A 26,625-nucleotide genomic window follows, 5' to 3' on the forward strand; every position below is an offset into this window, starting at 1 on the left:
GGTGCCCTCCAGTGTAAAATGAAGAAGTCAACATTTACCTTGTGGAGACTTGGACGGTTTCGATGTAATTAATACATAGCCTCTGGCACAATGTAGGTGCTTAGTAAGTGGAGGACACTGTGATTCTTACTACTCAAGCCCTAAGAAGTGAAATTAGCTGAGATTAGAAAGAACTTGCTGGGACTTCCCTGGCGGTCCAGTGGTTAAGAATCTGCCTTCCAATGCAGGGGACACGGGTTCGATCCCTGGTCAAGGAGCTAAGATCCCACACGTTGCGGGGCAACTAAGCCTGCGTGCCACAACTACTGAGCCCACGTGCCTCAACTAGAGAGCCCACATGCCACAAACAAAAGAGCCCGTGCGCCACAACTAGAGAGAAGCCAGCGTGCCACAAGAAGATCCCGTGTGCCGCAACTACGATCCAATGCAGCCAAAAATAAATAAATATTTTAAAAATAATAATTAAAAAAAAAGGGGCTTCCCTGGTGGCGCAGTGGTTGAGAGTCCGCCTGCCGATGCAGGGGACGCGGGCTCGTGCCCCGGTCCGGGAAGATCCCACGTGCCACGGAGAGGCTGGGCCCGTGAGCCATAGCCGCTGAGCCTGCGCGTCTGAAGCCTGTGCTCCACAATGGGAGAGGCCACAGCAGTGAGAGGCCCGCGTACAGCAAAGAAAATAATAAATAAAGTCTATTAATAAAAAAAAAAAGAGAAAGGACCTTCTGATCTCAGTACTCAGTTCAGTTCTCCCCATCCGCCACGTTCTGCACAATGTAGACAGCACGCTTGAGAAGCCTCCTTGCCTATCCTTTTTCCACTCTGGTCAGGAACCAGTTAATCAAACTACCCTCTGCAGTTAGACAATCACTGTCTGTTGTTAAGGATGTTCCTGGCCACAGGCCTCAAACCAGGGATAGAAACTATTCCAGGGAAAGAAGGAGGGGAGCCAGATGGGAGACGGTGGGCCTTGGGCCGCTGCAAGCCACCAGCAGCCTCTGCCCGTAGGTTAGTTGCTAAGTGTCACTTATGCCCCAAAAGTGGTAGGAAGTGCTAGCAGCCAGGACCCAGGCTTCCTGACTGGGCTGCCCCATCATGCAAGGTCTGTAGCTGTTCTGAAATACTCTCAGGTAGTTACACTAACTGATATTCTTTTTTTTTTTTGTGGTACGCGGGCCTCTCACTGTTGTGGCCTCTCCCGCTGCGGAGCACAGGCTCCGGAAGCGCAGGCTCAGCGGCCATGGCTCACGGGCCTAGCCGCTCCGCGGCATGTGGGATCTTCCCGGACCGGGGCACGAACCCGTGTCCCCTGCATCGGCATGCAGACTCCCAACCACTGCGCCACCAGGGGAGCCCATAACTGATACATTCTTGAAGAGAGGAGTTATAGAAATAAAAGCTAGCATTATTTTTGTCTGGACTATCTGGTTTTCAAAATTCTAAGTACATCAGAATCACCTTTTACTAGAGATTTTAAAAAATTCTCTTGATTATGGGTATGGGTATCCAGACCTACTGCTTTAAAGCTCAATAGTAGTACAATGTCTCTAAATCTTTAAGATCACTACCCTTTATCAAACGTCACTGTTATCATCATCTCCACTGACAGATAACATCACTCAGTTTCGGAGGGGCAGACCTAAGATTTCAACTGAGATTTACATGATTTCCAAGCCCAAGCATTTAAACATTTAACATTCCATTACACTGCTACCATAGCTAAGAGGATAACTGTGGGCCTTGGTCTCCACATTTTTTTCCCCCAGAATCACAGACTATTTGTTTTTGTCTACCTATGTGCTTGGTACAATTCTCACTTAGGATGGACCTGTCAATTGTGGAATAACTGATCTCTTGACCAGAGCCAGCCCACTTCATAGCACTCTTTAGAGACCAAAAGAGATAAGGAATATGAATATCTTTAACTAAAAGGCAAGATCCTCTAAGTGTAAGTGATGATGCTGCTTATTATTTTTTCTTTGCGGTACGCGGGCCTCGCTGTTGTGGCCTCTCCCGTTGCGGAGCACAGGCTCCGGACGCGCAGGCTCAGCGGCCATGGCTCACGGGCCTAGCCGCTCTGCGGCATGTGGGATCCTCCCGGACCGGGGCACGAACCCGTGTCCCCTGCATCGGCAGGCGGACTCTCAACCACTGCGCCACCAGGGAAGCCCTGCTTATTATTATTGAGTCTCCCCTGCTACAGTGGCTATTTTCCAATATGCAATATGGTGCTTATATTTATTTATATGCTCAATAAATATTTGTTGCCTATTGAGTATGTTGTTCTATGAAGAGCAACTTTTAATACAGTCTTAATAACAATAGTGGTAGTAGTTTTTTCTAATCACACGCTCTGGGACTACCACTGTGTCTGTCAGTAGAATTTCCCTCCAAATTCCTAGCAACGAACCACATTTAAGTGCCAGGGAATCTCAAGAACGGAGCCAGTTTCCAAAAGATATAAATCCACATTTAGACCAAGACTAGCTTCTAGTCTAGCAGAATCAATCAAATAATAATAAACTCCCACCTTAGCTGAGACTAGGGTTGGGACCCTTGGAGGACAAAAGAGAAACATAGTCAAGGCTCTAGCAACTCAACAATTTAAGCCAAAGGGGAATATGTTGTAGAAGTCCAAGGGTGGCTCCACCTTCAGGCTCCATTTGCTCTTTCCCCTCTCGCTCTAGGACTTGGCTCTGCTTGCTTCTGCTTCTCCTGGAGCAGTTGCCTGACTTTCTCCTTCAGACAAGCTTTTCTCCATGACGCAGGAAAGCTGGCCACTGATAGTCCAAGCCAACTTCCCTAGAGCAGATGGAGAGAAACCTGCTCTCTTCCAGGTCTGTATAGCAAATCACAGGGAAGAACTGAATGGCTTTGCAAAACCAGCCATCATGGAAGTGGGTGACTGACCAGACCTGGGTGGTGTGCCATCCCTGCGGTGAGGGGCCATGCTGGGCACCAGGAGACCCTGGGATTGACAGTTTCACCTGAATGACATGGGATGAGGAGGGGCAGTTCCCAAAGGAAAGGGGGTGCAGGGCAGACAAAAACAACAGGTGTCCACTACAATAGCACTTGTTCTCAGGTTGCGTAGAGACATGACTTATCCACCAAAACAATCAGAGAAGGATAAAAACAGTAGTGCATTCACATGCCCAAGCCTTGAGTCAAAGCCCTTCAGGAAAAGGAAGTGATCTGATGGCCTAAAGGAGATTCTTTAGAACAGGAGAAAGACACAAATATTTTGGTCGGCTTCCCTCCCCCTACTTGAGAATTATCATCATAATCACGTTATTCTCCAAATTAAGTTTGGAAACTGTGATTTGACAATTATGCAGACAATTAGCCAGAATGTTTGAGATTGGGATCCTTTGAGAAAACCTGGAAGATTTGGTCAACATAAGCATACTCATTGAGAGAATGGGCCTGATGAAGGATTTTGTTCTTTTTCTTACAAATAACTTTTCTTTCTGATTATAAATGGGTGTGTTTATTGCAGAAATTTTGGAAAATACAGAACAGTACACAAATGAAAATAAAAACCACTCTTGCATTTGTTAGGACTGGGTGTGACTGCAAGTGAGAGGAACCCCAAGATAACAATGGCTTAAACAGAAGTGAAGTTTATTTTGCTCAAAGCTACACGAAGTCCAAAAGTCCAGGCTGGCATGGGAGTTCTCACGGAGGCCTCAGGATGCCCAGGATCCTTCCAGCTCACTACTCTGCCATCCCTGCAGTGAGGCCTGCATCCTCATAATCTAAGCTAGCAGAGCAGAAAGTCAGCAAGAAGAGAAAAGGATAAAGAGGCCAAGGACCCATGACGGCTATCTCCTAGGGAAGGTTCTCAGAAGTAGCAACAAAACACGTCCATACCATCCCATTGGTAAGAATGTAGTCACATGGCCACATCTACCTGCTGGGAAGACTGGGAAATGTAGTCTTTTTTCTGGGTGGCTATTTGCCCAGGTAAAACCCTATTACCATAGAACAATGGCTTTTGAGGCAACTAGGGGTCTCTGATAAACCTGTAACCATTAACATCCAGAGATAACCACTGTTAACATTTTGGTATACGTCATTTATACACACATACAAAAACACACACACACCTGCATATAGAAAAATAGATATAGGTATATGTAGACATGTAGATAATGATACTTGGTGTATATGTGTGTGTGTGTGTATAGGTGTGTGTGTGTGTAAGTATGTGTGTGTATTTTTATAATTTATATGAATAACATATATAAATATTTTAAATGAAATTGACATCCCACCAATTATACTATTTTCTCATCCTGCTTTTTTGAAGAATTGCAGACCTTAAATAAATTCTCTTTTATTATCTATTTTAGCACTGAGTCATTTAACAATTACAGTTAGAGTAATGTAATGCTTTATGATTTTCTTTTAAATACATGTTTTTCCTTTATAAACCCTGGTTCATGAAGTTTTCGTTTATTTATTTTGAAATCACTGTAGATGCACAGGAGGTTGAAAGCAAGGTACACCAAGGCCCATGCATTCTTCCCCTGCCTCCTCCAATGGTAACATCTTAGACAGCAGTGGTACAGTATCAAAGGCAAGATATTGACACTGGTACAGTCCATAGAGCTTATTTAGATTTCACTAGTTATATATGGACTCATGTGTAGCCTTACATAACCATCACCACAATCAAGAAACTCAGTTCTACTATCCTTTGTGCCATGCCTTCAGAGCCACACCCATCCCATCCCCCCACTCATCCCTAACTCTCGGCAACCATGAATCCATTCTTTATCTCCATAATTATGTTTTATCATTAATGTTACAAATGGAATTAGGTAGTATGTATACTTTTGAGATTGGCTTTTTTCACTCAGTGTAATTGTCTAGAGGTTCATCTAAGTTGTTGCATACACCAACAGCTCCTTTTTACTGCTGAGCTGTATTCCACGGTATGGATGTACTGCAGTTTGTTTAAACATTAACCAATCAGAGAACACTTATTTGGCTAGTTTTCAGTTCGGGGCTATCATGAATAAAGCTGCTATGAACATTCATGTACAACTTCCTATTTGGACACAGGTGCTCATTTCTCTGGGATAAATGACCAAGAGTATAATTGCTGGGTTGCATTATAAGTCCATTTTCAGTTTTGAAAGGAACTGCCAAACTATTTTCCAGAGTGACTGGAAACTTAATATGTTGTCAACAATTCTCCTTATCATTAAGCACTTCCTATGTCATTAAATATTCTTCTAAAACATGATATTCCATTGTATGGCCATACTATAATTTCCAAACAATTTCCTAATTTTGAATTTTAGGAATATTCTTGTTTTTGTGTTATAAATAATAAAGTGAAAAATATTGTGGATAAATCTTTGTGATTATTTCTGATTATTTCCTTAGGATAAATCTTTAGACATAAATATGCTGGTTTAAAGGGTATGAAAAAACATTTTAAACTCTTCTGCTTTTTTTTTTAAATTGTCCTATTAAAGGTTTCAATTTACAATCCCACAGCAATATATGAGAATTGGGCAAAGTTTCTAAAAATACTAATATTTCAACATAAATTGCAGTCAAACAGTTGGTATCCTTAATATATAAATAGATCTCATAAGTCAACTAGAAAAAATAAATACCCAAAATCAAGATGCTTTGGGCTGCAAATGACAGAAAATTCCAATTAAAATTATATAAGCAACAGAGAAATTTATCACTTCATATAATAAGAAGTCTAAAGGTAGGGCAACTTCTGAATTTGTTGATTTCACACAACTTTAAAAAAAAAAAAGGCACCACGATATACAGACTAATGGTGCAGGCTCTGAAGCTAGATTGTTGGGTTTACATCCCAACCCTTCCATTTACTGAGTGTGTGACACTGAGCAAGTTACTTATCTTATTTATGCCTTAGGTTCCTCTTTTGAAAATGGTTATATTAATAGTATCTGTCTCAAAGGATTGTTTTAAGGATGAAGAGTTAATATATGTAAACTATCCATTAAGTATTGACATTATCAAGAGTCTAGGTTCTTTCCGTTTTTCTGTTCTGAAATCCTCAGAATGTTAACATTATCCTCAGTCTTAAGACCTCATGGTCACAAGATAGCTGCATTAACTCTAGGAATCTCATCCAAGAAGTCCAGAAATAGAAGAGACTACGTAGTCTTCTCTGTTTCTTTCTTAAGAACAGGGAAATCTTTCCAGGAAGTCCCAAACAGATTCTCCTTACATCTCACTGACTAGAAAATGGGTTATTCTACACCAATCTGTAAAAAAAAAGTAGAATGGAATTACTATGTTTGGCTTAGACCAATCAGGATTTATTCATAAGCTAAAACCACCTTCCCTGTGGGTAGAAACAAAACAAAATCAGTTATTTTTAACAAGGAAGAGAAAAATGGATATTGAATGAACAATCAGAATGTCTGCTATACATCATATTAGAAAAATGGGCAAACCACATGCACCAGTAATTCATAAGAGAAGCAATGCAAATGGTAAATAAACATGAAAAAGGCTCATCTTGATTCATGAGCAAAGGAATGAAAATTAAAAGGAGTTTCTGTATTTTCTCTATCAATTTGGCAATGATGAAAAAGAATGATAATCATCTACAATAGTGACAGATATATAAGATGACTAGGAATAAATTTTATACACAAGATGTGCAAGACCCAAATGGAGAAAATTATAAAATTTTACTGGACAACATTAAAGAAGACCTAAATAAGAAGAGATATACACCATGTTCATGGATAGTAAGACTCAGTATCTTAAAGATGTCAATTGTCCTCAAATTGATATAGAGATTTAAAGCAATGTCAATCAAAATCTCAATAGAGTGTGTTTTTTTCCGAGAAATAGACAATTTATTTCTAAAATATATATGAAAGAGCAAAGGCCCAAAACTAGTCAGGACACTCTTAAAGAAAGGAATATGGTAAGGGAGTTTTTCTTACCAGAGAGCAAGACTTTTTAAAAAATAAGACAGTAATAATTAAGATAATGTAATACTGGCTCAGGGATAAGCAAATTTAGCAATGGAACAAAATAGAGGGCCCCAAAACAGACTCACACAATACACAAACTTCACATAGTACAATGGTAGCACTGAAAATCACTGAAGAAAGAACGGAAAAAGAAAATAAAATTGGATCCCAGCTCTTACCCTACATAGAAAGTAATTCAAAATTATGTGTAAAGGCAATTTTTAAAATACAGGAGATTATCTTTATGCCTTTAGATTAGGGAAGGATTTTCTAAATAAAACACAAAAAGCACTAACTATAAAAGACAAGATTGAGGGCTTCCCTGGTGGCGCAGTGGTTGAGAGTCCGCCTGCCGATGTAGGGGACACGGGCTCGTGCCCCGGTCCAGGAAGATCCCACATGCCGCAGAGCGGCTAGGCCCGTGAGCCATGGCTGCTGAGCCTGCGCGTCCGGAGCCTGTGCTCTGCAACGGGAGAGGCCACAACAGTGAGAGGCCCGCGTACCGCAAAAAAAAAAAAAAAAAAAAAAAGACAAGATTGATACATTTAATCACATTAAAATCAAGAACTCTGTTCAAAGACATCTCAAAGTGAGTAAAAAGACAAGCCATAAACTAAGAAAAAAATTAGTATTCAGAATATATAAGGAACACCTACAAATCTATTAGAAAAGATTTTTTTTTAACCAAAAGCAAGTAGGTAAAAGACACAAGTAGATATTTCACAAAGGAGAAAAAATACACAGCCAATAAACATATGGAAAAAAAAAAGAACAACCTCATTAGTAATCAGGAAAACAAATTAAGATTCCAATGATATATCCTTTTATATCCACCTGATTCCACCCCCCACCCCCCAAAATAGTTGATAATACCAAGTGTTGGTAAGCTAGAACTCTTTAAGCCCTACTGGAGGGAGCATACATTGATTTAACCACTTTGGAATACTAACACTATTTGTAAAGTTGAATATTCACATAGCCTATGACCCAGCTGTTCCACTTGTAGGTATGCCAAGATATACAAAAGAATATTTATAGTTTATATTCTCTCACCCCCCAAAAAGATTGGAAACAACCCAAATATCTGTTGAAGGAAAATGAATACATAAATTGTGGTATAGTCACATGATAGAACATTACACAGCAGTGCAAACAAGAGAACTACAGATACATATAACAACATGGATGAATTTTAGCAACGTCATACTAAGTAAAAAAAGCAACTTGTAGAAGATTACATTATAATACCACTTGTAAAAAAACTCCAAAACAAGCAAAATTAATCACTATGTTGTTTAGGGATTGTAAATATAAATTATTTTTTCATAAAGCAAAGGAGTATCAATCAAAATTTAGTTTAGTGGTTATCCTTGGGTGCGGCAGAAGGCAGGGAAATGGGTTAGGAAAAGAGCACACACATTGATGGGATGGTACTGGCAGTATTCTAGGTGTTTTTTTTTAAATATCACAAATTATTTATTTTTTAAAATTGTGGTAAAATACACGTAACATAAAATTTACCATTTTAACCCTTAAGTGTGTAGTTCAGTGGCATTAAATGCACTTACATTGTTGTACAATATAAATGCACATCCATCATCAACCATCCATTTCTAGAATTCCTTTCATCTTGTACAACTGAAACTCTGAACATTAAACAATAAATAATCCCTCCCTCGAGCCTCTGACAACCACCATTCTACTTTCTGTGTCTATGAATTTGAGATTTTTAGTTTTCAAGTTGACAGATGGGCCCATGGGTGTTCATTTTTTTGTCAAGTTTCATAACTTGCATATACATACTATAGACACATGTGCACATATTCTTTTGTATGTATAAAATAGTACATACCTTATTTTTTAATGGCTTTATACCTGGAAAAATAATGACAATATCCAAAATTGGCCAGAACATAAGTGCCAGCAAGCATGTAAACTCATAGAATTTTTTGGACATTTTAAACTTAACACACAGTAAAATTGACAAATATTTTATGGCTTTTGGGAGCTACTATGTTTTCAATCTTGGTTTCTGATTATTCATCAGTAGTATACAGAAATATGATAAATTTTTGTGTGTTGACCTTGTATCCTTGCTAAATTCATGTATTAGTTCTAGGAGGCTTTTTCTTATTGATTCTTTGGGAATTTCTATGTAGACAATGATGTTTTCTGTTAATAGGGACAGTTTTCTTTCTTTCCAGTCTGTATGTTTTTTGTTTTTTTTTTTTTTTTCGGTACGTGGGCCTCTCACTGTTGTGGCCTCTCCCGTTGCGGAGCACAGGCTCCGGATGCGCAGGCTCAGCGGCCATGGCTCACGGGCCTAGCCGCTCCGTGGCATGCGGGATCTTCCCGGACCGGGGCACGAACCTGTGTCCCCTGCATCGTCAGGCGGACTCTCAAGCACTGCGCCACCAGGGAAGCCCTGTATGTTTTTAAAATTTCTTTTTCTTGCCTTATTGCACTGGCTAGATCTTTGAGTATAATACTAAATAGGAGTAGTGAGAGTGGACATCCTTGCCTTGTTCCTGACCTTAGAGAGAAAGCAGTCTTTCACCATAAAGTATGATGTTAGGTATAGGATTTTGTAGATGCCCCTTATCATGCTGAAGGATTTCCTTTCTATTGCTAGTTGTCTGAGAGGTTTTGTGTTCTTTTTTTTTTTTAAATTCAATGGCTGTTGATTTTTGTCAAATGCTTCTTACATCAATTGATATGATCCTGTGGTTTTACTTTTCAGAATATTAATATGGTTTCTCAAATTGATTTTCGAATATTGAAACAGCTTTGCATTCCAGGTTTAAATTCTACTTGATAATTATACATTAATCTTTTATGTATTGATGGATTTGGTTTGCTAATAATTTGTTGCAGATCTTTGTATCTGCATTCATGAGGGACACTGGTCTGTAATTTTCTTTTCTTGTACTATCTTTGTCTGATTTTCATATTGATATATTTTTTTGGAGGGCAATTTGTCAACTGTAACAACAGTCTTAGAAAGGTGTGTGCCCACGGACTTCACTTCTAAGAATTTATTTTAAGGAAATAATTAGAGATTCTCATTACACAGAGACTTTGGGTTCAGACACACCTGGATTTAAATACAAACGCATCCCCTTACTAACTGCTTAAGTTCTGTGGCTCTGTTTCCTGATCTGTAAAATGAGGATAAGAGGACCTACCTCACAGAGATGCATTAGATGAGACAATTCACACAGTGTCCAACACCTAGTAAGCTTTAAGTAAATGGCAGCTCTTGGTGTTATGTTATACTCTCTAGTCTCTGTAGTCTGTTCAGATGGAAGGACATCATCTTTGCTCCCATATTAACTCCGACTTTGAATCTCCTTATTGGTGGGTATTCGATCTCCTCGTCCCCGATTCCTCTTATATTATGCGTGCTAGACGTTTAAAAGGAAGGCAAAGGCAAACAAACAAAAAATATATATATTGTCCCTGCCTTCAGGGAGCTCAACCTATTAAGAGACAGAGGCGCAAACGAACCAGTAACGCGCAGTGTAACAGCATTATAATGGGGGCGTCGGCCGATGGGGTAGCTGACCCTGGACGCACACTCTGAGCGTCTGTGTCTGGAGGCTGGGCCGTCACCGGAGCTGAGGGACCTGGAAGGAGGGCGGCAACTTCTCCAGCGTAGCCTTGGGTAGTGGTGGGGGACGTTCAGACTGGCTGTTTCCACAACTGGTCTAGCCACCCTCTTAAGGCCTCACTTGCGAGATCTTCAGCGTCTGAGGAGGTAAGAAAGGTCACTTCCGGTCCTCCAACCTCGGAGGCGCGCGGACGCTCGGCCGTAACTGAACAAATCGAACTCCAAGTCTCTGATTGGCTCTGGCAGGTGGGGGGGCGGGATGTGGCAGCGAGGGGCGTGGCCCTGCCGTCTCCCAAACTGGAGTCTTCTCGCAGAGCGGAAGCCGACCTCTCCTGCCCCGGAAGTGCAAGCCTGGGGGTCGTGCAGGTGCGGATTACGCCGGCGAGGCGGGTCCTTTCGAGATGCCGGGGGCTGAGGCCAAGGGCTCGGAGTTGTCCGAGAGGATCGAGAGTTTCGTGGAGGCACTGAAGCGGGGCGGCGGGCGGCACAGCTCCGAGGACATGGCCCGGGAGACACTGGGGCTGCTGCGCCGGATCATCACGGACCACCGCTGGAGCAATGCAGGTGAGGCAGGCCTAGCTCCATCGCCTCCCTCGCCACTTTCCGTTTCCGATCCCCGGGCGGAAAGTCGCCCAGGCCCCACCGCGCCCTTGCCGCGCTTACCCTCTCTCTTTGGACGACAGGGGAGCTGATGGAATTGATCCGCAGAGAAGGCCGGAGGATGACGGCCGCTCAACCCTCAGAGACCACTGTGGGCAACATGGTGCGGAGAGTGCTCAGGATCATCCGGGAGGAGTATGGCAGGTCAGGCCCACGTCCTGGGCCGGGGGTTGGACCCAGTGACGCTTTTTGCATGGAGCCTTTATTGGAGCTGAGCAGCTGTTGTTACCTTAATGACCACATCTCTTCCCCACCTCTCTCTTTGGGTCTTGTTGCCTCCATAGACTCCACGGACGCAGCGACGAGAGCGATCAGCAGGAGTCCCTGCACAAACTCTTGACATCCGGGGGCCTGAGCGAGGATTTCCGCTCCCATTATGCTCAACTCCAGTCCAACATCATTGAAGCAATTAATGAGCTGCTTGTGGAACTGGGTGAGTCCTGATCCCTAGGTGGACAGGACAGGTGGCAGGCAGACGAGGGAACAGAAGACCCTGGAAGTTGTTCATCAGCAGAGATGGGAGATTACCAGTCCTCTGGTTCTCGGAAGTTTGCCCTCATCCTGATTAGGAAGGGTTGGAATAAGTGGTAGACTAAGATAACTCTCTTTACATTTCCTTACAGACTAACCCCTTATCGACTGCACATCTGCTGTGGCGGAGACTCTATTTGGGAAGAGCTTTATTTTTATTTTAAAGAAGATGAACCCCCGAAAACCACAGTTGATAGACCCTCCTTCACTAAACTTCCTCTTGAATTTTTATACAGACACACATACACATATACATACACATACACACAGGCCACCTCCATCCCCCTTGTCTATGTGACCCGGGAGAACTGCAGATACTTATTGCAATCAGCGTTCTCGGGTCTGTCTGTGCACTGAGCTGCTGCTTCCAAATTCCCCCCCCACCCAATTTTTCTACCGTGGCCTCCCTGTCAGGTGGAGGTGTTGTGGACACTTTTGGAGGAGGAGTTCTTTTGGGGGAAGCTCTGTTTACCCCACGCTCAGCACTTTAGAGTATCCCAATTTGGACCATTTCTTGCCTAAATTCATTGTCTTCAAAGTCAATTGTAAAGAGCTGGTGTTGGGACCCGGCAGGGGCACGGGGAGTAAGTTGATGAATAGGGGTGCTGCTGGGCAAGAGGGTAGGCTGAGAACTTGGGAGGTGGAAGATCGTGGAGGAGCAGGGCTTTTAAGGAAAGGTGACATTCCACATGAAGTCCATTGACCACGTGTTACCAGGGTCTGCTAGGTGGGCAGTCTAGAGAAGGGTGCACATCCCTTTCTGTTTTCTGTAGTGTCTGTCTGTGTTGTAGCATGGCAGTGTCATATTTTCCTTGAAAAACTGGCTTCTTGCAGAAGGGACAACGGAGAACATCGCAGCCCAGGCTCTGGAGCACATCCACTCCAATGAGGTGATCATGACCATTGGCTTCTCCCGAACAGTGGAGGCCTTCCTCAAAGAGGCTGCCCGAAAGAGGAAATTCCACGTCATCGTGGCAGAGTGTGCGCCTTTCTGTCAGGTACGGGGACTGCTGGAGTTGCTAAGAAAAATTGAAAATGAGGAGAGAATAAAGGAGAGGTAGGTGGGCTCCATGCCATCTTTGAATTGATCAGCAAAAGGCACAGTGAGAAGACAAAGTAAAGCACTAAGGGGATTTTCAAGTTCATTCTGTTAACATTCTTAAACACTGGTTTAGGAAAGTTGGGTGACACATTTTTCATACCATATAAAGAATGAAACCTTTGTTTTTAACCTTCAAGACCCAGTTTAGATATCATCTCCTCTGGGAAACTGTTTTTCATGGCTGTTCTCCCTCTTCTCCCCAACCCTTCCAATAGAAAATGAATCAATTCCAGCTCTATACTACTTCCTACTTCAGTACCTCTATTATTATATCTATTACTGCATGTTAGAGTTTATATATATATATATATATATATAAAGTTTTTTATATATATATGCCTCTCCTAAAAACTCCTTGAGAGAGTCAGCGGTATTCACTTCTGTAAAATAAAGGCTCAATAAATGTTTTCATAGCACGGGGTAAAAAAAGAAAAAAAACATAAGAAAGTTGGGTGAGTTGCTAGGCCCAAGAAAAGATAAATATTGGTTGTTTTAGGAATCAAAATAGGGTAAATTACCTTGAGGATGACTGATGCTTGGTCTAACCTCACTCAATCTTTAGGTAAATAATAGGTCTCCAAAAAAGGAAATATGTAAGCATGCAAGGATGTTGTAAAATAATGAGCTAGGATCTGTCTTGTCAGCTCTGCTGGATTATGCAAGCAAGTCATATTTCCAGTTTTGTGGCTGTCCTAGTGCTGCTGGGGAGTAATAAACATTTATTAGCGTCCCCTGGGCTTCCTCCCGCTTCCCAGAGAATACCTACCAGATGAGTTAGTTATCTGTTGGAAATTGCACATTGGATATGCCCAGTATCACAGAATCCCCAGAGGTCTTTCATTCTCTCTCACTCTTCCTCCCAGCATCAGCCTTTCTCTCCTATTGCAGGGTCATGAGATGGCAGTCAATTTGTCCAAAACAGGTATTGAGACAACTGTCATGACGGATGCTGCCATTTTTGCTGTTATGTCAAGAGTCAACAAGGTGGGTGTATTTGGGTTATAGTATGTCGAATTCATGAAGATTATACTTCTAAAATGTTGGTTCTCCACCCCCACCCCACCCCCAATATCCATGAGAAGGGAGGAAAGTTTCTAGCACCTTTTAAAAATACATACATGGGCCTTTTAAATCTATTAACTGATTTTGTTTCCCCCTTTATCTGAATCATTGTTCCTCACTTGGAGGAGCTTCATTTTGGTTAAAGCATTGAAAAGAATTAAGTGGGACTAAGGTAAGTGTGTCAGCTGCTAGGGATCTGGTAAAGGGCTGCTCACTTCTGCTCAGAGAGCTTGGCGGTGGTGGATGGTGGAAGAAAGGCTCCCTGCTTCTCAGGAGGTATGACAGATAGATTTCCAGGAAAGACAGGGCTAAGAACAGTAGATATTGCAGTTTCCTGTCCTGTACTATGTTCATTCTTCCCTTGCGAACCCACTTTTATGCTAGAACTTGTGGTCTGAGCCTAGACTCCCTTTCCCTTGGGTGTACCAGCGTGTGACCCCCCAGTACACCAAGACTGAGGCTGAGCATTCAGGCTCTTGTGCCCAATGGCCTGTTTAGGGCTCTGTGCCCAGGATGGCTCACATTTTCTTTCCTGTCCCAAAGGTGATCATTGGCACAAAGACCATCCTGGCCAACGGCGCCCTGAGAGCTGTGACAGGAACTCACACTCTAGCGCTGGCAGCAAAGCACCATTCCACCCCACTCATTGTCTGTGCACCGATGTTCAAGCTTTCCCCACAGGTATGTCTGTCCGTCTCCAGCTACTCTCTCGTCTGTCTCTAGCCAACAGAAGGAAGTCAAGGTGTAGGTCTGAACTCTGGGCCTTCAACCTTCTCACTCTGGGGCTTCTCTTTGTCTTCATTTACTCAATGGATTAGACCCAGTGGAGGCTGGAAAAAGCCACAGAAGTCTTGATCCAGGAAAAGCCATTGATAGTTACAACGTGTCAGCTTCAGGAAGTCAAAATTGTAAGGTCAGGGGCTTCCCTGGTGGCGCAGTGGTAGAGAGTCCGCCTGCCGATGCAGGGGACATGGGTTCGTGCCTTGGTCCAGGAAGATCCCGCATGCTGCGGAGCGGCTGGGCCCGAGAGCCGTGGCCGTTGAGCCTGCGCGTCCGGAGCCTGTGCTCCGCAACGGGAGAGGCCACAACAGTGAGAGGCCCGTGTACCGCAAAAAAAAAAAAAAAAAAATTGTAAGGTCAGGACAATACACAGTTGGGGAAGGCCCTTTGTTTACATTGCCACCACTCGCTGACACCATTTCTGAAAATGCCAAGTAAGTTGAAACTAGAAACGTAGAATTGGCTTTATTTGTTCCAGGGACTGTCCTCTGTAGCCTGAATACAAGAAGTTACTAAGTGAAGAGCAGTTTCACCAGTGATAGAAACTACTTGCTTTGAACATATCAGCCTATCTATAGGTGTCTACTTTTTAAAAAATTGAGGTGAAATTCACGTAACATACAATTAACCATTTAAAATTGTATAGTTCAGTGGCATTTACTACATTCACAGCATTGTGCAACTACCACTCTGTAGTTTCAAAACTTTTTCATCATCCCAGAAAAACACTCTGTACCTATTGAGTAATCACTCCCTATTCCTCCTTCTCCCCATCTCCTAGTAATTGCTAATCTGCTTTCTGTCTCTATGGATTTGCTTACTTTTGATATTTCACATAAAAGGGGTCATACAATATGGACCCTTTTGTTTCTGGTTTCTTTCACTTAGCATAATGTTTTGGGGCTTCATCCGAGTTGTAGCACAGTACTTTGTTCCTTTTTGTGGCCGAATAGTATTCCACTGCATGGATATACCACAATTTAATTATCCATTCATCTGTTGATAAGCATCTGAGTTATTTCTACCTTTTGGCTTTTGTGAATAATGCTGCTGTAAGCCTTTGTAATCAAATGTCTGTGGATGTATGTTTTTTATTTCTCTTGGGTGTATACCTAAAAGTGGAAGTGTCAGATCTCTCTCCCTCTTTTTTTTTCTTTTTCCCTAATTCTTTTCCAGTTCCCCAATGAAGAAGATTCATTTCACAAGTTTGTGGCTCCTGAAGAAGTCCTGCCTTTCACAGAAGGTACAGAAGTTGCTTGAATGTATGTGGCACACGCGCTTGTGTGTTTTGGGTTTTTGTGTATGTGTGTTTCGGTCTTTTGGTTTTGGTTTTGGTGGCCAATGGGATTGAATGCCGTCAGGTTGTGGGGTTTTTTTTGTTTTTTTTTTTAAAGATATGTTATATCTAGAGTATAGTTGGGTTTTTAAATTTTTTATTTTATTTATTTATTTTTGGCTGCATTGGGTCTTTGTTGCTGCGCGCGGGCTTTCTCTAGTTGTGGCGAGCGGGGGCTATTCTTCATTGTGGTGCACGGGCTTCTCATTGCGGTGGCTTCCCTTGTTGCAGAACACCGGCTCTAGGTGTGCAGGCTTCAGTAGTTGTGGCTTGCAGGCTCTGGAGCGCAGGCTCAGTAATTGTGGCACACAGGCTTAGTTGCTCCGCGGCATGTGGGATCTTCCCGGACCAGGGATTGAACCCATGTCCTCTGCACTGGCAGGCGGATTCTTAACCACTGCGCCACCAGGGAAGCCCAGGTTGTGGGTTTTTTTTTTTTTTTTGCTGTACGTGGGCCTCTCACTGTTGTGGCCTCTCCCATTGCGGAGCACAGGCTCCGGACGCCAGGCTCAACGGCCATGGCTCACGGGCCCAACCGCTCCGCGGCATGTGGGATCTTCCCAGACCGGGGCATGAACCCGTGTCCCCTGCATCGGCAGGCGGACTCTCAACCACTGCGCCACCAGGGAAGCCCTGTGGGTTTTTTTTAATCATACTTCTTGTGGGGACTGTTCTCTTGAGCAGCTTAGAGTGCTTGGGGTCCTGATCTAATCCATGTTCATTTTCTTCTATAACTAATATATTTTAACCGAGTTATTGGGGCCATGGTGGGTTGGATCACCCAGCACTGACTGGGTTTGGCCTTGAAAGTTGTCTGAGACACAGGCGACAACCCAGTGATAAAATGTTCTTGTTTTCGGCTGCTGCAGGGAGTCATTTTGGTAACGTGACTGCCAAAGAAAGCAGGCTCTGAAATGTTACTTCTGAAACTTGCCTGTAGCCTGGACACCTATGTGTGTTGGGGTCCATTTCTCTCACATATTCTGAAGGCAGCTTTGCTCAGTGAGCCTGCTGCCTCATCAACAGTTCGCATGGGCTTTAACACCCTCTTGGAGCAAAGCATAGTACTCGGGGTGCTGATTCTTCTTGGAAATTGAATAACTTCACCATTTATACAAACATTCATTCTTTCAAGAAATATTTATGACTATTGAGTACCCACTGTGTATCCAACACTATTTCAGGCATGAGGAATGTAACAGTGAATAACATAGATAGGCCCTGCTTCCCCAGAGTTTACATTATGTTGCAAAAGACAGACAAGAATATGTCAGGTCATGGGATGTTTTAGGAAGAAAACAAATACGAAGGATGAGATGGAAAGTGACGAGGGGACTACCTTAGTCTGGGGAAGGGACTTAATGAGATGGCGTTTCAGCTGAGTCCTGAAGAAATACAGCCTGCTCTGTGAAGATGAAGGAAAGAGTTTTCCAGGTGTTGGTGCAAAGGGCCTGAGTTAGGTACATGCTTAGCCAGTTGGAAAAAGATGGCCATGTGGCTAGAGAGTAATGAGCAAGAGAGAGAGTAATATGAACTATAATTAGTGCAGTGCGGTGGCGAGGGGCCAGATCTTGAAGGTTGCAATCCCAAATTTGAATATTATTCTAAGGGTTATCTATGGAAAGGCATTAGAGAGTTATAAGCATAGGGTGTATCATGATCTGAAGTCATCTCTTCTGGTTTGTATGTTGCTGCAGTTTCCCTTTCTTGGGGTGGCGAGTATACTTGCATTACTGAGCCTGGAATCTATAAGATACTTAATTATTAGAACAAGAGCCTTGGTATTATCTTTCGCTCGTGTGATTACCTTTCAGGGGACATCTTGGAGAAGGTCAGTGTTCATTGCCCTGTGTTTGACTACGTCCCCCCAGAGCTCATTACCCTCTTTATCTCCAACATTGGTGGGAATGCGCCTTCCTACATCTACCGCCTGATGAGTGAACTCTACCATCCTGATGATCATGTCCTATGACCACCACTCGTCCTAAGCAGAAGCTGCTTAGGCAAACACAGAATGGAGTGGAGACTTCAGTGCCACGTCTGAAACACATCTTCCTTGTAATGGGGGAGTGATCTGGAGTCAAGCTGAGAAAACTTGATACTGATACTGTTCCCTGCCGTTTCAGTCATCCTATAACCAGGACGCACATCCAGGACTATTTTTTGCCTTTCAGGTCTCAACAGAGCAGCAGGGCTTGACCTATTGATTTTGGAGCCTCTTAGTGACTTGGGGCATCTGTTTCAGGAACTTAAACTTTCTGGTTCAGTGGTGTGTTAAACACAACACTGAAGACCTTGCTGAGCTACAGGTTTTTGCTCAGAAATGACTACCACGCCTTTTCTGAGGCTGTGCCAATAAAAGCTGCTCGAAGGTTCCTGAGTTGTTTTATTTATTGTCATGCTCTGACTGAAATGCCTGCAACAGCAGCAGCAGAGCCCTTTGGTGTTTTCATAGAGGGCAATAATCAGAGGTAACAGCCTAAAACAGAAATGCAGATGAAAGTATTTATGATTCCTTTATAATTGACTGGAATTCATCCCAAACAACTTGTTAATGATCCAAGACAGTGGTTCCAAAATCACTGATCATCAGAATCATCTGGGAGTTTAAGAAAATATACAATCCCAGACCTACTGCATCTGATCTCTGGGCTGGCACGTGAGAATCTGCTTAGAGTGCCCCAGAAAAGGACGCCCTCATATACTGTTAATAGGATTGTAAATTGGTACAACCTTTTCCAGGGCAATTTTGAGTCTTCTAGAATTATTTTTATAAGCACACAAAGACACAGACAAGAATGGCCATTGTAGCAGCTGTAATGTCACAGCCTAAGTGTCCAGCAATATAGCATTTTGTATTCTGTTAGTTAAAAACAAGACAGGTTTTAAAATAAGTATGATGTACCATGGAACATTATGTATACACTGCAACAGAGGTTTCAAAGGGTGGCTTGAGATCAGTGTCTGGATTAGACATTTTGGCTGGTTCATCTAGTATTTAATTTGAATCATTTACCAGTATTTTAAAATCTGGAGGTTACACATTAAACAGATTCAGATTTCTTGCTTCTCCTGAAGATTTGGCAACTCTGGGCCCACATTCCCAAATGGCAGCATTTGGCTATAGTTGGGTAGCTTCTAATTCCATTAAATGGAAAACCCCCAGTTTTCTGCAGCTCCGAGCCATGTCCACTAAACTCATTTATGTTGTCTGCCGAACCCTTGTAGGCATCTGAGTGGTGACCCTTGTGTTAATGAGTGGGATAGATTTGTAAGCAAGTCTATTTTATATTCTGTATAAAACCAAAATCAAGCTGGGAAAACAAGCTGCAGAGCAATCTACATGACATGACCCTAACTAACTTGCGTAAAACAAAATACATGCACGCATAGGATAAAAGTCTGGAAGAATAACACCAAATGGTGGCAAGAAGCAGGACAGCTTCTAATTTTATTTAGTGTGTTTGTATATTGTTTCTATTTTTTATGTGTACTACTTTAGTAATTATGTTTTCAAAAAGTCTCCCCGGGTTATCCAGATGATCTGGATGCCATGTTTGGGAAGTTTGGTCCAAAACAGGGGTCCAAGGTCCACTGAGTGTGCAGGGGGAACCCCCGGGATGCTTGTCACAAAGCCGGCCTCCTGCCTCTTACAGCAGTGTCTGTGAGGTACGGGAGGAAGTTCTAGGAATCTGCATGTTTAACAAGCAACCCAAGGGATTTTTAACAGGGCATTTGATAACCTTGTTTTGATAAACACTGGCCAGAGGTAGACGGTGAGGGAAAGGGCTCTACTCTCTGTTAGCTACTTGACATGGGCAGGTCTTTTCCTTAGGACTCTTATCTTCCCTGAGACAGGGAAAAAGCAAGACTGAAGAGGGTCAGTCTAAAGGACTGACCTAAAAGCTCTCTGACACAGAAGAGCCTGGCTCACTTAGGTCTCTGTCAATTATTTCTTAAAGCATCTAAGACCCCACGCTTTCTCAGTAAAGCGGCTTATAGCTACCAATTTCGAGCAATTGTCTCCTCTGAAGGCACCAGTTCTTGACGGCAGCTCACTTGGGTACGACCACGTGCTCTGGGGTAAGAGCAGCAGTGAGGCAAGGAACTTAAATCTGTTTCTGGCTCCAAAAGTGCTTTATGATACTTGTCCTTTGTGCATCTTGGTCTCTGGGTCTAAAATTAGTACCAACATCCTGCCCAGGGAGAACTGAGATGGACGAAGTTTACCAGGGTAGAGGCTGTCTCTTTGGTCAACACTTACAGTGCCTAGAACAGAACTGCACAAATGCGTACTCTTTAGAACCTCAGTCAAGTAAATCCCACAAAGCTGTTTGTATGCCTAGTTTTTCTATTTCTCTCTCTCCCTTTTCCCAGTTGAGGAAGAGTAAATATTGGAAAGGGAGAACCTGATCTGAACAGGGAGAAGCTAAGGCGTTTGTGTCAGCTTCCTACCTTATCAGCCTTTGTTTGGGCTTGCCTCCCACCCCTGCTTTTGCAGCAGAATCCAGAAGTTCATTTAAAAACTGTTGTAGCTTGGAGAATTAATAGAGGATTCCATGGACGTGGAAGTCTTCCTGAATATGCGAAATAAACCAAGTTAAATCACTTACTCAATACAGTTGTAAAGATGCTTTTTCCCACGGTTTATGTCTTCCAATTTGGACGGAGGGCAGGAAAGGCACAATTCCTGGAACTCAAATAAGGAATAGAAATTCCCAACATAGCCTCTTAAGAGAAGTCTCTGAAAAATACACTACCAAGAAAAACTGAAGTGTAAAGTGATACCTCAAAGAAAAAAATGCCGGTACTCGTAAGATCATAAGTTTCACAGATGTGCTTCAAAGCCATTTCTCAAAGTAATCTGTTGCAGCAGTCTTTGGGTTTATGAAGGCTGCCAGGCTCACAGTTCCACCATTGAGCTCCATGACTCTGTAATACCACATATGTAGAACTCAGTACATCAGAATGCTTTGCCAGAAAGATAGTACCAGATGGTGATGTAATTATTGTAAAGCCTACACTATCCACCTGTCCTTGCAAAAACTCCCTCTGCAGACATGCATCTAGTTGACACAAAGGAGCTATTTTGAAATGTGGTTTGGAAGTGTTTTTTTAATCTCATCTGCTTTGCTTTGGATTATCCTTTCATTCACCAAACAGTTGTTCCAGGATGTTGTGCAATGGCTGAGCGATTACAACCAATAAAGAGCTATAGTCTAAGCTTTCAGTCTTCACAACACACAGCAGAGGGCTGCCTTCAAGCCTGACCACGCTTGAAACGACGATCGCCTAATGTTTAAATTAAATGTGCTGATGAGAAGGGGCCTTTCAGTAGTGTTTTTGCAGGCATGTTAGTTACATTTATTTATTTTATACATTTATTTATTATTTATTTTTGGCTGTGTTGGGTCTTCGTTGCTGTGTGCGGGCTTTCTCTAGTTGTGGTGAGCGGGGGCTACTCTTCGTTGTGGTGCACGGGCTTCTCATTGTGGTGGCTTCTTGTTGTGGAGCACAGGCTCTAGGCACGCAGGCTCAGTAGTTGCGGCACATGGGCTTAGTTGCTCCACGTCATGTGGGATCTTCCTGGACCAGGGCTCGAACCCATGTCCCCTGCATTGGCAGGCGGATTCTTAACCATGCACCACCAGGGAAGTCCCTAGTTACATTTAGAATTAAGACCTGCCTAGAGAAGAAGGAAACTACTTAAAAACTTGACAAGATTCCAAAGATTCATAATTTATGTGTAAAACTCTGCAGTTAACTACGATAAAAGAGAGGTCATGAAATACTTAAGTAATGATAAACTAATAGCAGTAGCTAACTCCAAACTACCTTTTTTTTTGATCATGATTAAATGCTCCTTAGAGCAAGTTGTTTAGTCAGGCAAGTTGTACAGGGAAAGTCTGGCCAAATCCAGCTTCTTCACACTGCTACTTGAGTCATGCTAGCTTGCTGGCTCGATAGATTGCAGTATGTAAGGCACTCAGATTCCTACAGGCTTTGATCAGGTTGCCTGAACTTTATCAGATATTTCTGGATCAGATTGAGTGCTCTGTGACAAATGGGCACGGGATGAAAGTGATTCAAGGGCTTGAAAAATCCTAAACCATAAGATAGCTTCTTTTTTCTTTATCTCTCCCACAATTTCTGCCTCAATACATTTAGAAGGGACTCACTAAATGTCACTGAATGATAAATAAATGAATAAATGGAGAGAGAGAAAGAAGGAAGGGTTTATTTCGTGCAGATTATCCAGATTTTTGGTTTCCCAGGCTTTCTTTTCCTCTCTTCTGAGCCCACCTTTTTGCCATCTCACTGCTGATGAGCAACTTCAACTGAGAAGGGGTGAAAATTGGCACGATATACAGTGGCAAACATACCAGTCAGTTCTTTGTTAGCCTGCTTTTGTGAAGGGTTTTTTTTTTTTTTTTTTGCGATACGCGGGCCTCTCACTGCTGTGGCCTCTCCCGTTGCGGAGCACAGGCTCCGGACGCGCAGGCTCAGCGGCCATGGCTCACGGGCCCAGCCGCTCCGCGGCATGTGGGATCCTCCCAGACCGGGGCACGAACCCGTATCCCCTGCATCGGCAGGCGGACTCTCAACCACTGCGCCACCAGGGAAGCCCTGTGAAGGGTTTTGATGGAAGGAGGTGCACTTCAGTGGAAAACAGGTAGGGAGAGTCTGGTTCTTTGTGCCAGAAACTGCTCTTCCCTTCCTTCAGATACGCCGGTACTGGCCCCCACCTGAAGCTCCGGCTGAGCCTGGTTGTCAGTGCCGTCTAGGAACTGATGGGCTGCATCTGTTCTTGCTTGGCATGGCTTCCTCAGCCCCCTGCACATCTCTAGAACTTGGCCTTGGGCCCCTTCCTGCTCTGACCTGTTATGGTTGCCTTGTTCTTTTTACGATCTGTTAGGCCCAGATCCCAGCTGTTCATTTGTGTCTGACCTGTTGCCTTGCTCTGACATCTGATTGCTAGACCCTCTCCGTTCTCAGCTACTCATGGAGTTCCAGATCCCCAGCTGGGTTCTGGATTTTGCCCTAGCCCGCTCCCCAGACTCTCCTTTTCCTTCTAGCCTACTCTCTAAGCTTTGCCTTAAGCTTTTCTGATACTAGCTCCTATTGCCATCTATATAGCCTTAATTCTGACGGTAGAATTGTTAATTTCCATTTATTTCAATAATAAAGACATAGCTGTAACTCAGGGTGATCCCTACACTTAGAGAAAGTTACCTCGTCTATCGTTAGTTTTCTTGTCTCTCTCCCTGACTGAAGCTAAGCTTCTTGAAGGTATGCACCTTTATTTCTCAGTACAATTCTGATGAGTGTTACTGACAAAGGAACTCGTTAAGAATGGCTTCGTTACACATCTCATCTCTCAAGTTTTACTCTGAAGTTAACAAAGCCTCCGCTAACCAGAATCAAGTACAGTTAAACCACTAGGTTTACAAACTGATAAATCCCTAATAAATTAAAAAGATATAGGGCAGTGTGGGTAATAATGGGAATGTGTGCAGTGTGAAGTCCTACAGACCTGGGCTGGAATTCTCCCTCTCAGCAAACCGGTTAACATCTCTGAGGTTTAGTAGTCTCACGGCAGAGATACTAGTTTCCTAAGAGGACCGTTGTAAGGATTAGAGATCGTGTATACAAAGCATTTGGTATATAGTGAGCCCTCAGTAAATGGAAGCTAGTATCGGGACTTCCCTGGTGGTCCAGTGGTTAAGAATCCACCTTCCAATGCAGGGGACGCAGGTTCGATCCCTGGTCAGGAGACTAAGATCCCATATGCCACGGAGCAACTGAGCCCATGTGCCGTGACCACTGAGCCTGCACGTTCTGGAGCCCACACACCACAACTAGAGGAGCCCGTGACAGAGAGCCCGTGTGCCACAACCGGGACCTGACACAGCCAAAAAAATAAACATTAAAAATAAAATAAAATCTTAAAAAAAAAAGGTAGCTAGTATTCTTGTTCTTGGAGCCAGAAAACTTGGATACCACTCTCCGCTTTACTTATTAGCTACGTGATCTTAGAGAATATTTTTCAGACTTACTTTCCCACTTTGTAAAATGGGGAGAATAATACCACCTTATCTCATGGGTTGCCAAGAAATTCAAATAAGTTATGCAAATATTATTTGTAAACCTTAAAACACCATATAGGTGTTAATGATTACCGTCATGTGTTTGAAGATTAAATGTATCTCTGCTCTTATGGCACCTGAGTTAAAAAACAAAACAGAATGAAACAGAACCCTAACAGGCAATAAAAGTAATGTTAGATATTTTTGGCTAATTGGTTGGTTTTATGCTGATACATGCTACTGAGTTCATAAATTATTAAGATAGTATAATTGTCTCTTGCATTGCTAGAGTCAGGCTGGGCAGGATGATTGGTTACATGCTTTTTCGAGAACTTTTTCTAGTCTTCTGCTCTTCTCAAGAACACAGGGGTTTGAGATGATTAGCAAGACCTTGTGAAATCACACCCCATCACCCTAATATAAGAGGTATCGTAACGCTTTTTTTAAATTGTACAGATTGGTCTGACCTAAAAAGATTTTTAAAACTCCCAGGACAGCTGACCTCCATGTAGCTCTGGAGAGGGGAGACAGAGGTCCAGAGGCCACGGCACCCCACCAGGCCTGGAGGCTGAGCCCCTGAAAATACCCTCCTTTCTAAGGCTAGACCTCCCAGTCTATGAAACCACTTTTACGTATTTAGAAGAATAAAGGCCAGTGGTGCCTATTCTTCAGGGTTCCAATTATGTAATTCTACAAGGATCTACGAGGATCCCCTTGAAAACCAGTGAAGGCTTTCCCTAAACCTTCTGTGAATGCACTACTTCATCACTCCCGTAAGATTCACTGCAGGGCTGCCGGCAAACGAATTTTTCTCCCGTAAGCACAAATTTGTTTCCTGTATTAAAAAACGAAGAAAATCATTCCATTTGCTACAAAGACCAGTGGGAGCAGGCTGGTCAGGAAATACAAAAGTAGATATTCTCATTGCAACATCTTTCTCATTGTATGGCATCCCAGATGCAAAAAACATTACCAGCTGTTTTTTTGCTTTTTCTTTTTTTCTTTTATAGGACTTTAGTCTTTTGAGTCTTATTAACCAGAAATCAAGTCATCTAAAAAGGTAGGGGGAATACGGATTAAGAGTGGCATAACAAGCATCTGCAGAAAGATCAGTCCCGGTCCCAAATGAAATTACGAGGCCATTAGTTAGGCATACTGTAACGAAACCAAGATACAATTGGAAAGGGACCAAAGTAACATTTATCTCCTAAAAAAGTGTAGAGAATATATCTGGCTAGGTTGAAAGAATAAATGCTGCATTTTTTATATGAAGATTGCTTTCACATAGAGATTCTTAAGGACAAAAAAATGTTTTCTAAAACAAGTGCATAGTACTTTCACCATTTTACTGGTTTGGGATATGAACAATATCAGTCTCTGAAAGGGGGTTTATTTATTTTTTTGTCTTTTTTGTTTATTTTTTATATATATGCAAATATGTTTTATGTACAATAATTGGTTCTATAAAAAATGATTAGACCAAGACATTCTATTGGTAATCTTCCCCAAAATAGATTCAGGTGAAATCAGATATTTGTGCACTTCGTGGACTACCAGAACTTGAGACTTCATTATTGATTTCAGTTTTGAGATCATATACATAATTCAAAATATACATGACCTGGGTTAAGGTGATAAATGTGGGCTGAAAGAAACCACAGGATTCAGAACAATTAAACTATGTATTTTGCTGGCATTTAAGCCGCAGTGTGAACAGCACCTGTGTGTATCCCATAGCTCTTTTACTGTGGGAGGGGGGAAGCAAACAGCTGATACGACCTGGCAGAGGCTTCTTCGCCAAGGGCTCCTTTCTTCTCCGCCTCTGCCCCCTTGGGTTCTTGTTTCCCTGTGTCATCTGCCAGGGCGGCCTGGGCTGCACCTTCAGCCAGCAGGGAACAGTGCAGCCACAGGAGGAAGGAGAGTTCCTTGGCTATGCCCATGTTTTTGTTTTTGTTTTTTTTTTTAATTAATTTATCTTATTTATTTATTTTTGGCTGCGTTGGGTCTTCGTCGCTGCGCGCTGGCTTTCTCTAGTTGTGGCGAGCGGGGTCTACTCTTCGTTGAGGTGTGCGGGCTTCTCATTGCGGTGGCTTCTCGTTGTGGAGCACAGGCTCTAGGCGCACAGGCTTCAGTAGTTGTGGCTCGCGGGCTCTAGAGCGCAGGCTCAGTAGTTGTGGCACACGGGCTTAGTTGCTCCGCGGCATGTGGAATCTTCCTGGACCAGGGCTCGAACCTGTGTCCCCTGCACTGGCAGGTGGATTCTCAACCACTGCGCCATCAGGGAAGTACCTGTGTCCGTGTTTTGATGGTCAAGTTTTCCCCCGCCGGTTCCCTTTTACCCACGGGGTGGCTCACCGGCTGGAGGCAATCGGAGCCACAGCCAAATCTTAAACCTGGCGTCCACGCTCGTCCCCTTTTCATCCACTTGAATCTGGAATTTCATTACGTCACCACGTGTACAACCCCCACAAATCCAG

The 26,625-nt window shown here is 43.0% G+C and overlaps 1 protein-coding gene across 2 annotated transcripts in view; it reads left to right on the forward strand.

Annotated features, from left to right (window-relative positions):
- Positions 1-10,991: 10,991 nt before the first annotated feature.
- The window catches only part of EIF2B2 (eukaryotic translation initiation factor 2B subunit beta), a gene marked incomplete at its 5' end in the record, with an annotated part of 35,654 nt that continues 20,020 nt past the window's right edge, over positions 10,992-26,625 (forward strand). The window contains 8 exons of one of the 2 annotated variants that reach the window (XM_079699004.1): positions 10,992-11,154; positions 11,274-11,394; positions 11,535-11,683; positions 12,616-12,779; positions 13,772-13,867; positions 14,489-14,626; positions 15,902-15,968; positions 17,876-18,436. In XM_079699004.1, the coding sequence (XP_079555130.1) occupies positions 10,992-11,154; positions 11,274-11,394; positions 11,535-11,683; positions 12,616-12,779; positions 13,772-13,867; positions 14,489-14,626; positions 15,902-15,968; positions 17,876-18,033 (1,056 nt within the window). In that variant the 3' untranslated portion in view covers positions 18,034-18,436. Of the gene's footprint in view, positions 11,155-11,273; positions 11,395-11,534; positions 11,684-12,615; positions 12,780-13,771; positions 13,868-14,488; positions 14,627-15,901; positions 15,969-17,875; positions 18,437-26,625 lie in introns of those variants that run through there. The other variant, XM_079699005.1, reaches the window with a different exon arrangement.

Source organism: Hyperoodon ampullatus, assembly GCF_949752795.1.
Source record: "Hyperoodon ampullatus genome assembly, chromosome: 3".
In the NCBI taxonomy this organism is placed as follows: Eukaryota; Metazoa; Chordata; class Mammalia; order Artiodactyla; family Ziphiidae; genus Hyperoodon; species Hyperoodon ampullatus.